General features: G+C 47.7%; 1 protein-coding gene across 3 annotated transcripts in view; it reads right to left on the bottom strand.

Moving 5' to 3' along the window:
• The window catches only part of LOC122544181 (cell adhesion molecule CEACAM5-like), a 65,487-nt gene that overhangs the window by 20,868 nt on the left and 31,269 nt on the right, over nucleotides 1–13,350 (bottom strand). For 2 of the 3 annotated variants that reach the window (XM_043683223.2, XM_043683222.2), the window contains exons 3-4: nucleotides 6,784–7,062; nucleotides 2,125–2,388 (exon numbers count right to left, since the gene is read on the bottom strand). In XM_043683223.2, the coding sequence (XP_043539158.2) occupies nucleotides 2,125–2,388; nucleotides 6,784–7,062 (543 nt within the window). The remainder of the gene's footprint in view (nucleotides 1–2,124; nucleotides 2,389–6,783; nucleotides 7,063–13,350) is intronic. The other variant, XM_043683224.2, reaches the window with a different exon arrangement.

Raw genomic sequence — 13,350 nt, 5'->3', positions numbered from 1 at the left:
CAGCTCAGCGAGTAAATTTAAATCCAGAAAGAAGAGGTCATGTTGATTTCAGATAATGTTAATTTCGGCATTGAGAGTTAAAACCAGTCTGCCGCTCCAATCCTTGGATTTCAACAATTTCCAATTGTTGAAATCCAAGGATTTTCTGTCCCTGCCTGATATACAGTTCCGCTGAAGTCAAAGGAGAAGTATTTCAGGTGGGCTGGCAAAATGCTACTACTTAGAATCCCTGCAGTACAGACTGAGGCTATACAGCCCATCGAGTCCTCAACACCCCTATCCCTGCATCTGCCATGGCTTAACCCACCAAGCCTGTACATCGCTGCACGCCACACGGCAATGTAGCACGGGATTGAAGGCCACCTTCTGTAAGTAGCACTGTCTGCTCTTATACTCAAGAGGGGTGCCAACTGAAATCTGAGATATACAGGAATTTCCTCTCTCAGAGGGTTTTGAGACTTTGGAACATCCCCCTCCTACAGAGAGCTGTGGGGGCAACATCCTTGTATGTATTTAGGCTCAAGAGAGATAGATTCTTGATCAGTGGTGAAAAATCAATGAAGTAAAGAATCCCTACAATGCAGATTGAGGCCAATCAGCCCATCAAGTCTGCACAGACCCGCTGAAGAGGATCCTTCACCCCTTAACCCTGCATTAACTGGGACAGGATGGTAAACATACTCAGAATGAGGCGAAAGTGAGGACTGCAGATGCTGGAGATCAGAGTCAAGATTAAAGTGGTGACGGAAAAACACAGCAGGTCAGGCAGCAGCCGAGGAGCAGGAAAATCGACATTTCGGGCAAAAGCCCTTCACCAATTTTAATCCCCTGCCCAGTCAAATATTGCATTTCCAGTTTGATTTTGTCGAATTTTCATTGCTTTTCAAAGGTTTAATGCATGATGAACCTTCTTTGCATCTGCAACTGATGGAATTTGAGAAACAATGAGTCTTTGTTCTTGGTCAAGGTATTCCAAAGAGAAATCAATTCACATTCCACTTAGCACAATGAATAAAATTGCCCTTTCATTACCGACATAAAATTTCTGTTCGTTCTGCAGCTTAAGGCAAATGTGATTGGAACTCAGTAGACATTGCTGTGAATGTCCTGTAAAAAACAGCTACCCACTTCCTTTGCAATGGGTTCCAATTACACAGCTACAGGACCAGGTCAGAGGCTGGGAATCCCGCAGTGAGAAACGAACTCCCCAAGACTCCCGAAACCTGCCCATTATCGACAAGTGAGAAATATGATTGAATGCTCACAACTCACTGAGATTAGTGCGGCTCCAATACTCAATACGCTTGGCACCAAACCCAGAGGCGGTGGCCCACTCAGGAGTTGCTCTGGGAGCCCTTGACGTTGACTCAAGACCCCATGGAATCACATGGCATCAAGTGAAACATTGGCAAGGAACCCGCGAGCTACTCTCTGCCACCCCTTGGCTGGTGATACAGTACTCCTCCACTGAAGCATAGAGTGTGGCAAGGGAACAGAATGCATTGTAGGTGGGGCAGCTCAATCGCCAAGAGCAACTCAGTGGCGTCAGCCCTGAGCGAGCCCGAAAAGGCATCACTATCTGCAGTAGGGGAGGGCGCGCGAGGGAACAGATGAGCGAAAAGCTTCCTTGACCTCAGCCGCATCAATGGCAGCATATATTCACACAGGCATAAACGCGCGGGGGTGACACAGAAAGGGCGGCAGCATGGCATGATGCCCACTCGGAGAGCTGCTGTGGGCAAGACAGGCCTTCTCCAGAGATGTAATTATCCTGTCACATCCAGGATGCAGCCAAGCACTTTGATAGCCATTTGGGGAGTGAGATGTCACTGTAATGTCGATCTCCAGGGTCCAAATCCTACCTTGTTACCCGGCGTGATATTAATTTCAATTTCCTCGTGCTGACCTTGCCTTCACTGGTTACTTTGGTCATCAGGATTGTGAAAGTGGCTTCACATCCCTGACTTGCGGTAGTTACGATGGTAAGATTTGAACCCACAGCCCCCAACATTGCTCAAGGACTTGCTAGTCCAGTGTCAGCACTGCTGCACCACCATCTCCTGCACCTTTGGATAGAGTTCAATTCTTTCCTGTTGCCCAAGAGGGCGCTCTTTTACTTCTTACCTACAACATGGACCTCTGTGGTTGCATTGGCGTATTTTCCAGTCATATTGTTGTAGACTTGGCACATGTAAACGCCGTTGTGACTCGGGCCGTAGCGAGCAATGGTCATCATCTGTCCTGTTCGATTCAGAGGATGCCCTTGGAAAAACCACTCAAATTCGGGAGTTGGAACTGACTGTGCAGAACAGTTGAACGTGACATTTGACCCCACAGTGATATCTTCCTTGTCAGGATCAATGGAAATTCGAAGGTCTTCAGGACCAACTGCAACAGGTAAAGGATGTAGATATTAGCGTGGGTTACTCGCAAGCGAAAGAAACATACAGAGTCTTGTAATTAGATTACCAGCAGTGTGGAAACAGGCCATTTAGCCCAATGAGTTCACACCGACCCTCTGAAGAGTAACCCAACCAGACCCATTCCCCACCCTGACTAATGCACCTAACATAATGGGTAAGTCAGCATGGCCTATTTACCCAAACCTGCATAGGTTTGGATTGTGGGAGGAAACTGGAGCAACCAGAGGGAACCCACGCAGACACAAGGCAGGAAGAGCAGGATTAATGGAACCATGTGCACGATCAGTTGAGAATCTGGTGCACTTGCATCCAGGTTTGCATTTGCAATGTTAGACCTGGCAGGTTCCCTGGATCCCGAATGGGTTTCACTTTTGTCGCTGTCTACGCATAACAGACTAGGAATTTCAAGTAGCATGGATTTCCTGGAGGGACAACGCCTTGCATTCTTTGTCTGCGCACAACAGCAACTGCAACACTGAGATAAGGCCCAGTCCCCTTCTGCTGAACTGTGAACTTTGTCAGTTCAAGGCCAGGAAACAGTCACCATGGGGATCCGAGGCAAAGGTGCATCTCTTTTCCAGTTACCTTGACGAGCATATGGTGGTGAGCCATGCTTGGGAAGAGGCCGGGAGGGGCAAATAGTTTGAAATCATCATTCCCTAAGACAGACAACGTTGCAGTTTCTCCAGCAGCCGTTTGAAAGCATGACATCAATATATTTCATCGAATCCCTACAGTGCGGAAACAGGCCAATTGGCCCAACAAGTCCACACCGACCGTCCAAAGAGTATCCCACCCAGACCCATTCCCCTACCCTATCATCCTACATTTACCCCTGACTAATGCACCTAACTTACATATCTGTGAACATTACAGGCATTTTAGCATGGACAATCCACCCTAACCTGCACATCCCTGGCCACTATGGGACAATTTAGCATGGTCAATCCACCTTAACCTGCACATCCCTGGGCACTGTGGAACAATTTAGCACAGCCAATCTACCCTAACCTGCACATCCCTGGACACTATGGGACAATATAGCACAGCCAATCTACCCTAACTTGCACATCCCTGGACACTAAGGGACAATTTAGCATGGCCAATCCGCCCTGGCCTACACATCCCTGGACACTATGGGATAATTTATCACAGCCAATCCACCCTGGCCTACACATCCCTGGACACTATGGGACAATTGAACATGGCCAATTCACCCTAACCTGCACATCCCTAGACACTATGGGACAATTTAGCACAGCCAATCCACCCTAGCCTATATATCCCTGGACACAATGGGACAATTTAGCATAGCCAATCCACCCTTAACTGCACATCCATGGATACCAAGGGGCAATTTAGCATGGCCAATCTACCCTAACTTGCACATCTCTGGACACGATGGGACAATTTAGCATGGTCAATCCGCCCTAGCCTACACATTCCTGGACACTATGGGACAATTTAGCACTGCCAATCCACCCTAACCTGCACATCCCTGGGGCACTGTGGGACAATTTAGCATGGCCAATTCACCCTAACCTGCACATCCCTGGACACTGTGGGACAATTTAGCATGGCCAATCCACCCTAACCTACACATCCCTGGACACTATGGAACAATTTAGCATGGCCAATCCACCCTAACTTGCACATCCCTGGACACTATGGGACAATTTAGCATGGCCAATTCACCCTAACCTGCACATCTTTGGACTCTGGGAGGAATTCAGAGCACCCAGAGGAAACCCACGCAGACACGGGGAGAATGTGCAAACCCTACACAGACATTCGCCCAATTCTGGAATCAAACCAGGGTCCCTGGCGCTGTCAAAACCCATCCTGTTCCTGTAATCCTACATGTCCCGTAACTAATTCACCCAGCCTGCACATCCCTCGATGCTACAGGGCAATTTAGCATGACCAATCCGCCTAACCTGCACGTCTTTGGATTGTAGGAGGAAACCCACGCAGACACGGGGACAATGTACAAACTCCACACAGACAGTCGCCCAAGGTGGGCATCGAACCCAGGTCCTGGGCGCTGCAAGGCAGCAATGCCATTCAATAATGTATTAAATTGGAAAAGTGTTGCTTATCGCATAAAAGTGGAGAAGTGTTGCTACAACTGTACAAGGCAACAGTGAGACAACATCTGGAGTATTGTACACAGTTTTGGTCCCCTTTACATGAGGGATAGCGTTCAGAGGCTGACAGTTCAGAGGATTGATTCTAGAGATAAAGGATTTGTCTTAGGAAGACTGAGTAGGATAGGCCTACACTCTCAGAATGAGGGCGGGCTGAATTGAGGTATATGAGATGCTAAGGGGGATTGACAAAGGAGATGTAGAGATGATGTTGCCAGGGTTGGAAGGTTTGTGCTACAGGGAGAGACTGAATAGGCTGAGGCTGTTTTCCCTGGACCGTCAGAGGCTGAGGTTTATAGATGCCTTATAGAGGTTTATAAAATCATGAGGGGCATGGACAGGTAAATAGACAAAGTCTTTTCCCTGGGGTGGAGGAGTCCAGAACTGGAGGGTGTAGGTTTAGGGTGAGAGGTGAAAAATTTAAAAGGGACCTAGTAGAGGGTGGTGTGGTACAGTAGATTGGATTACTTACAATGTGGAAACAGACCCTTTGGCCCAACAAGTCCACACCGACCCTCCGAAGAGCAACCCACCCAGACCCATTCCCCTTCACCTAACACTACGGGCAATTTGGCTTGGCCAATTCACCTAACCTGCACATTTTTTGGACTGTGGGAGGAAACCGGAGCACTCGGAGGAAACCACGCAGACACGGGGAGAATGTGCAAACTCCACACAGAGAGTCGCCTGAGGCGGGAATTGAACCCGGGTCTCTGGCTCTGTGAGGCAGCAGTGCTAACCACTGTGACACTGCGTGTGTATGGAATGAGCTGCCAGAGAAAGTGGTGGAGACTGGTGCAATAATAACATTTAAAAGGCATCTGGATGGGGAGGGATTAGAGGGATATGGGCCAAGTGCTGGCAAATGGGATTAGGTTAGATTAGGATATCTGATCGACATGAACGAGTTGGATCAAAGGGTAAGTTTCTATGCTGTACATCTCTATGAGGACAAAATGAGGATTGCAGATGCTGGGGATCAGATTTGAAGAGTATGACACTGAAAAAGCACAGCAGGTCAGGCAGCATCCGAAGAGCAGGACAGTCGACATTTCGGGCACAAGCCCTTTGTCAGGAATGAGGCTTGTGGGCCAAGGTGGCTAAGAGATAAATGCGGCTGGGGGGAAGGAAACTGGGAATGCGATAGGAAGATGAAGGTGGGGGAGAAGGAGGTAGGTCGGAGAGGAGGTGAAGCAGACAGGTGGGAAGGGGGATAGACAGGTAGGACCGGCCAAGGTGGGACTGGGATAAGGTGGAGGGGAGGGGTATTGGGTAAACTGGTGAAATCCACATTGTTCCAGTGTGGTTGGAGAGTCCCAAGGCAGAAGATGAGGTGTTCCTCATGTGGAGTGATCTAGACTGAGAGGCCATTGTTCTGGAATATTGGGTAGCAGATTGATAACAGAAAAGAAATGGAGGAAGAAATGCTATTTTCTCCAGAGGGGGTGAATCTGTGGAATTCACTCCCTCAGAGTGCAGTGGATGCTGGGACAGTGAGTAAATGAAAGGAGGAGATAAACAGATTTCAAATTAATAATAGGTTAAATGGGCAGCGGAGTGGAATGGAGGCTGGGATGAGATCAGCCACAATCGGATGTAAAGGCAGCATCCGAGGAGCAGGAGAATCGATGTTTCGGACATAAGCCCTTCATCAGGAATGAGGCTTGTGGGCCAAGGGGGCTGAGAGATAATTGGGAGGGGGGGTGGGGCTGCGGGGAAGGGAGCTGAGAGTGCAATAGGCAGATGAAGGTCCCCCAACTTATCCCAATCCGAAGCCTCCAACTCAGCACCGCCCTCTTAATCTTTCCCGCTCCACCCTCCCCTCCGACCTATCACTTTCTCCCCCATCTTCATCGACCTATTGCATTCCCAGCTACCTTCTCCCCAGCCCCACCCCTCCTCCCATTTATTTCTCAGCCCTCTTGGCCCACAAGCCTCATTCCTGATGAAGGGCTTATGCCCGAAATGTCGAATCTCCTGTTCCTCGGACACTGCCTAAACCACTGTGCTTTTACAGCACCAAACTCTTTGACTCTGATTTCCAGCATCTGCAGTCCTCACTATCACCACATTATAGCCCACACAACACCAGGTTTATTTAAAATCACAAGCTTTTGGAGCACTTAATAAAACAGAGGGGCAGACAGAGAGGGAAAGAGATAGATGGATAGATAAACAGAATGGCAGACAGACAGATAGATATCCATACTTACAATAGACGATAAGAGACAGGACATCACTTATGTTGCGACTGACAGTGTTGTAACCTTCACACTGATAATCTCCTGTATCAGACCGATTCACTGCTGTTAGTATTAATGTGTGATTGTCTGATGACATATTCATCCTGTCATTATACTGCAGGTATTGACCATCCTTGATCCACTGAATGGACGGGGAATGACCAGTCAGGTTGCAGTGCAAGGTGACAGTTCCATTATTCTCCACCACCTCTGAACTGCTCAGACTGATATCGGGCTTGGAAACAGGTTCTGTAAAAATAGAATCCATATGTCTTTAAGACCATCAGCTTAAATCTGATCAGTTAGACCCAACATGCAGCATAAGGCTGTAAGATATAGGAATGGGAGGAGGCCATTTGGCCCCTCTACCTGGTGTACCATTCAAAACAATCATGGCTGCTCTGACTCTCCTTGTATCCACTTTGGTACCCTTTCATAGAATCATAGGATATCTACCGTGTGGAAACAGGCCCTTCAGCCCAACAGATCCACACCGACCCTCCGAAGAGTAACCCATCCAGACTCTTTCCCTTACTCTACTACTCTACATTTACCCCTGACTAATACACCTAACCTACATATTCTGAACACTATGGGACAATTTAGCATGGCCAATCCACCCTAACCTGCACATCCCTGGAAACTATGGGCAATTTAGCATGGCCAATCCACCCTTACCTACACATTCCTGGACACGATGGGCAATTTAGCATGGCCAATCCACCCTTACCTACACATCCCTGGACACTATGGGCAATTTAGCATGGCCAATCCACCCTTACCTACACATCCCTGGACACGATGGGCAATTTAGCATGGCTAATCCACCCTTACCTACACATCCCTGGACACGATGGGCAATTTAGCATGGCCAGTCCACCCTAAACTACACATCCCTGAACGCTATGGCACAATTTATCAAGGCCAATCCACCCTAACCTGCACAACTTTGGATTGTGGGAGGAAACTGGAGCACCTGGAGGAAACCCACGCAGACACAGGAAGAATGTGCAAACTACACACAGACAGTTGCCCCGAGGTGGGAATCGAACCCAGGTCCCTGGCGCTGTGAGACAGCCCTGCTAACCACTGAGCCACTATGCCGCCCCACCAGCGTGTGGTCTCACCAGCACCTTGTGCAACTCATAGTGTGGAAGCAAGCCATTTGGCCCATCCAGTCCACACCGACCTTCCGAAGAGCATCCCACCCAGACCACCCCCTACCCCATCCCTGTATTCCTGCTTTTCCTGTGGCTAACCAACCACCCCAGATTGCACATTCCTGGACACAGTAGCTTGGCCAATCCATCCAGAATGCACATCTTTGGACTGTGGGAGACAACCAGAGAAAACCCACATAGACATGGGGAGAACGTGCAAACTCCACACAGACAGTCACCTGAGGCTGGAATCGAACCCATGTCACTGTGAGGCAGCAGTGCTTACCACTGAGCTGCCATTACAATAAGGCTTTCTATAAAAACCATCCCCTTGAAACAAGGATCAACAATCCATAAGCAAATTACGCACATCAAATCTTGAATCACCCTGTGTAATGAGGAGAAAGTGAGGTCTGCAGATGCTGGAGATCAGAGCTGAAAATGTGTTGCTGGAAAAGCGCAGCATGTCAGGCAGCATCCAAGGAACAGGAGAATCGACGTTTCGGGCATAAGCCCTTCTTCAGCCCATTCCTGAAGAAGGGCTTATGCCCGAAACGTCGTTCTCCTGCTCCTTGGATGCTGCCTGACCTGCTGCGCTTTTCCAGCAACACATTTTCACCCTGTGTAATGCAAGGTCTTTTTTATAATCCTTTGCATTAGGTCTTAAAGAAGCGATTTATTTTGCCAACATCTGCACCTATAACAATGCACAGTAAAGGCTTACCAAACAACCACTGCTGTTTAATAATTGCACCTACAAAACAAATCTGAACACAGGAAACAAGAGAGCCGCATGTAGAAATATAATTAGCCTGTGTGGGAAAATGAGGCATTGTTGTTCCATGTTTGTTACTACAAGTGATATATTATGCAAACACATGTTTCTTTACCGATGTAATGAAGGGAAATAACAAATTGTCTCAGTGTTTGGCTTTTGTCTGCAGACAATTGATTGTTCTGCCCTGTGTTGCCTGAAATCGCTGGGGAATGAGTAATCAGTGAGTTTCTACATCCAGTTGACTGACAAATGAAACTGAAGTGGTGAAGTACATACCATTGACAATGTGTGGAGTTCTCTGTGGCTCACCAATCACCACCAAATTAAGGCAATATTGTGTCTGCACTGAATCATTGTGAAACCTCAGCTTTCAATACTAGCTTGGTGCTAGTATTGTTTCAGAAGTTGGTCTTGCTCCAGAATGTCTTCCCAAAATCTCCACTGACACTACATTGTTGACTGTCCATGTACACCTTCTTAATTACCCTATTAACCTGATTGGCCAGGGAGTGTGAGATGCAAGGGTGAAATCATTTAGGTGTTTCTGCTGTGGTGGCATCAACATAAAATGTCCAACTCTGCCTCATCCTGTATGCCAACTTCATGTGGATCCTTGATAGACAAACGTTATGTGTCATTATGGTTTGAACTGTCCTGATGGTGCCACGTTCTAAAGATGGGTCCCTGTTCAGAAAGGATTTACCAGGACATTATCAGGGTTGGAGGGTTTGAGCTGTAGGGAGAGGCTGAATAGGCTAGGGCTGTTTTCCCTGGAGCATCAGATGCTGGTTTATAGAGATTTATAAAATCATGAGGGACTTGGATAGCGTGAATAGTTAAGGTCTAAGCCATGATTAAATTGTGGAGTGGACTCGATGGGTTGAATGGCCTTACTTCCACTTCTATGTCTTATAGTCTTATGGCCTTTTCCTAAGACTAGGCGAATCCAAAATTGGAGGGCATAGATTTTTCACGCAGAGGGTGGTGCATGTATGGAATGAGCTGCCAGATGAAGTGGTGTAGGCTGGTACAATTACAACACATAAGGGCCATCTGGGTGGGTGTATGACTAGGAAGGGTTTAGAGGCATATGGACCAAATGCTGGCAAATTGGATGTGATTAATATAGCATATCTGGTCGGCATGGATAAGTTGGACCGAAGGGTCTGGTTGTGTGCTGTATTTCTCTGTAACTCGATGACACTGAACCCAAAACATTAATTTTCCCTATAATTTTTTAAAATTTATGCACAGGATGAGTATAAGATCATAAGAACTAGGAGCAGGAGTAGGCCATCTGGCCTTTTGAACCTGCTGCCCCCAGCAATAGGGTGGGCTCAGCTCCCTTTACCTGCCCTCTCACTGATAAGAACGTAAGAACGTCAGTATGTCACTGGTTAGACCAGCATTTATTACCCATCCCTATTTGCCCAGGGCAGTTAAGAGTCAGCCACATTGCTGTGGGTCTGGAGTCGCATGTAGGCCCAGACCAGGTAAGGACCGCAATTTCCTTCCCTAAAGGACATTAGCGATGGGTTTTTCCTGACGATGGATGCGTGGTCACCATTGGGACTTTTAATTGCAGATTTTCATCAAATTCAAATTCCACCACCTGCTGTGTACAGGATTTGGACCCAAGTGCCCCCAGAACATTATCTGAGGCTTTGGATGAACAGTCCAGCATAATAATACCACTGTTGCCTCTCCAGCAGATGCTGTCAGACCTGCTGACATTTTTTCAGCAATTTCTGTATTGGTTGCTAAAGTTGGGGGCTGGACACTGTTGCTACTAAATGCTCCAAATTAGGATCTTGTCTACAGTTACCTGAAGGACAGGTTAATAGGGTAATTAAGAAGGTGTACATGGCAGCAGGGAGTTTAGATTAGCTACAGTATTGAAACAGGCCCTTTGGCCCAACAAATCCACACCGACCCTCCGAAGAGTAACCCACCCAGACCCATTCCCCTACCCTATATTTACTCCTGACTAATGCACCTAACACTATGGGACAATTTAGCATGGCCAATTCACTGGCCTGTGCATCTTTGGACTGCAGGAGGAAACCAGAGTACCCAGACACAGGGAGAATGTGCAAAACTCCACACATACAATCGCCCGGAGGCTGGAATCGAACCCAGGTTCCTGGCGCTGTGAGGCAGCAGTGCTAACCCACTGAGCCACCATGCCACCCTATGTTGGAGCTGGACAAGACTGTTTAGCTATTTAACTGGAGTGCTGTGTGTAGTTCTGGGATTGTCACACTCTCGGAAGTAAGTGATCGTACTGGAGGGGATGCGGTGGAGGTTCACCAGGATGTTGCCTGGGATGGAATATTTCGGTTCTGAAGAGAGACTGGATAAACTCAGGGTTTCTTTCACGCAGAGAAGGTTGAGGGCAGCCTGAGAGAGGTGTATAAGCTTGTGAGAGGCATGGACTAGGTTGGTAGAAAGCAGCGATTCTCCTTTGACAATGTTACAAAAACAAGGGGGGAGTAGGGGAACAATTTTACATTGAAAGAAGGTTCAGAGGGTATTTGAGGAAAATGAGTTCCGCCCATGAGATCCAAAATCCACTGCAGGGAGGGTCATAGAGAAGAGGGAAACTCATAGCCTTTAAAAAGTACCTGGATGAGCACTTGAAGTATCCTAATGTTGAAGGCTTTGGGCCTGGTGCTGAAAAGCGGGACTGGTGTAGATTTAGAGCAGTTTTGTTGCCAGCGCAAATTGGATGGGCCAAAGGGCCTTTGCTGTACTGTATGATTCCTGTCTCCTGTGCTGTGGAACCTATCCCTTCAGTGGAGAATTTTATACTGAGATACACCACAAGTCCAGCTGGTTGCAGTCCTCAATATAATACCCAGAGATGTACTGCGGGAGGATGGAGATTGGAGGGACTGTCGGGTGGTTCCCTGGCGGTCACTTGGCAGAGTATCCCATTACTAGGACCTTCAAACAAGCTTCAAGGCCTAGTTCAACTGATACTAAAAAAGGCACACCCCCACGACATTCCTCTGTGTAAAAACGTTGCCCCTCAGGTTCCCTTTTATTCTTTCCCCTCTAACCTTAAACTGATACCCTCTAGTCCTCGATTCCCCAATCCTGGGAAAAAACACAGTGCATTCACCTTATCCATGCCTCCCATGACCTTATACATTTCTATAATGGCCGACACCACCCCCACCCTCCCCAGTCACCTATGTTCTAAAGAAAGAAATTCTGGTTTGTCCAACGTCTCCCTGTAACTCAGGCCCTTGAGACCTGGCAACATTCCCATGGGTCTGCTTTCTTTTTCTTATTCAGGAGAGCTCTTACACATAACTGAATAACATTTCCAACACTAAGCCTACCACGACTCAATGGCTAGTACAGCCACCTCATGGCACTGGGGGCCAGATTCGATTGTAGCCATGGGTGACTTTGTGTGTCTGCGTTCGTTTCCTCTCACGCTCCCAAAGATGTGCAAGGTTAAGTGGATTGGTTATGGAAAGTACAGGGTTAGGGTAGGAGTGGTGATTTGCTCTTTGGAGGGTCACCATGGACTTGATGGGCTGAATAGCCTGCCTCCACATTGTACGGATTCTATTACTTCATTTTTTGCACTTTTAACCATTACCAGCAAATTTGCTCTACAGCCAATTTGACATTTACACACAAAATCTATCACAAACAATGGACGCCAACAAAGTGAGGGAGGGGTAGGACTGGGTCTACTTTATTTGTTTACCCCCATAATCAACCTGTTCAAAGATGGTATTATACACCATTGGAGCAAGGGGGATTTGAACCCAGGCTCTGGATCCCGTGGGAGGCACACTACCATTGTGCCACAAGAGCGCCTTTCTGGGTCTGCCCTTTATCTATTTTGCCTATCAACCTGTTCAGAGATATCCAGGTCTGCTTGACAAAGGGCTCCGGTAATGAGTTCCAGGGCAGGCCCGTACTTGTTACCAAGGGAACTCTCACTCAACAAGCTCCATGAGGAATCATAGAATCCCTAGAGTGTGGAAACAGGCCCTTCGGCCCAGCAAATCCACACTGACCCTCCGAGGAATATCGCACCCAAACCTGTTCCCCTATCCTAATACTCTCCATTTATCCCTCATGAATACACCTGACCAACACATCCCTGATGAACACTACAGTGTGGAAACAGGCCATTTGGCCCACACCAATCCTCCAAAGAGTAGCCCACCTAAACTCATTCTCCTATCCCTCTTACGCTATATTTCCCCTGATTAATGCATGTAGCCAACCCATCCCTGAACATTACAAGGCAATTTAGCATGGCTAATTCACCTAACCTGCACATCTTCGGATGGTGGGAGGAAACTAGAGCACCCGGAGGAGACCCATGCAAATTCCACACAGACAGTTGCCTGAGGCTGGAATCGAACCCAAGCCCCTGGAGCCGTGAGGCAGCAGTGCTAACCACTGCGCCACCGTGCTGAGATTAATTAGTGATTCCCCATTGTCGGGATTACCACATTCCTGAAACACGCTGGTATACCCAGTGAAAAGAGCTGTCTTAAACTAAGTGTTCCAAAGTGTAGAACTACGAGCTAAGGGAGATTTTTTCACAAAGAGGCTGCTGCGTGTATG

The sequence above is a fragment of the Chiloscyllium plagiosum genome, unplaced genomic scaffold (genome assembly GCF_037043375.1).
Source record: "Chiloscyllium plagiosum isolate Xiang-an unplaced genomic scaffold, Cpla_swu_hap1 HiC_scaffold_38, whole genome shotgun sequence".
NCBI lineage: Eukaryota > Metazoa > Chordata > Chondrichthyes > Orectolobiformes > Hemiscylliidae > Chiloscyllium > Chiloscyllium plagiosum.
The sequence above is the reverse complement of the archived record's forward strand: the minus strand, read 5'-3'. Positions and strand labels throughout refer to the sequence as shown.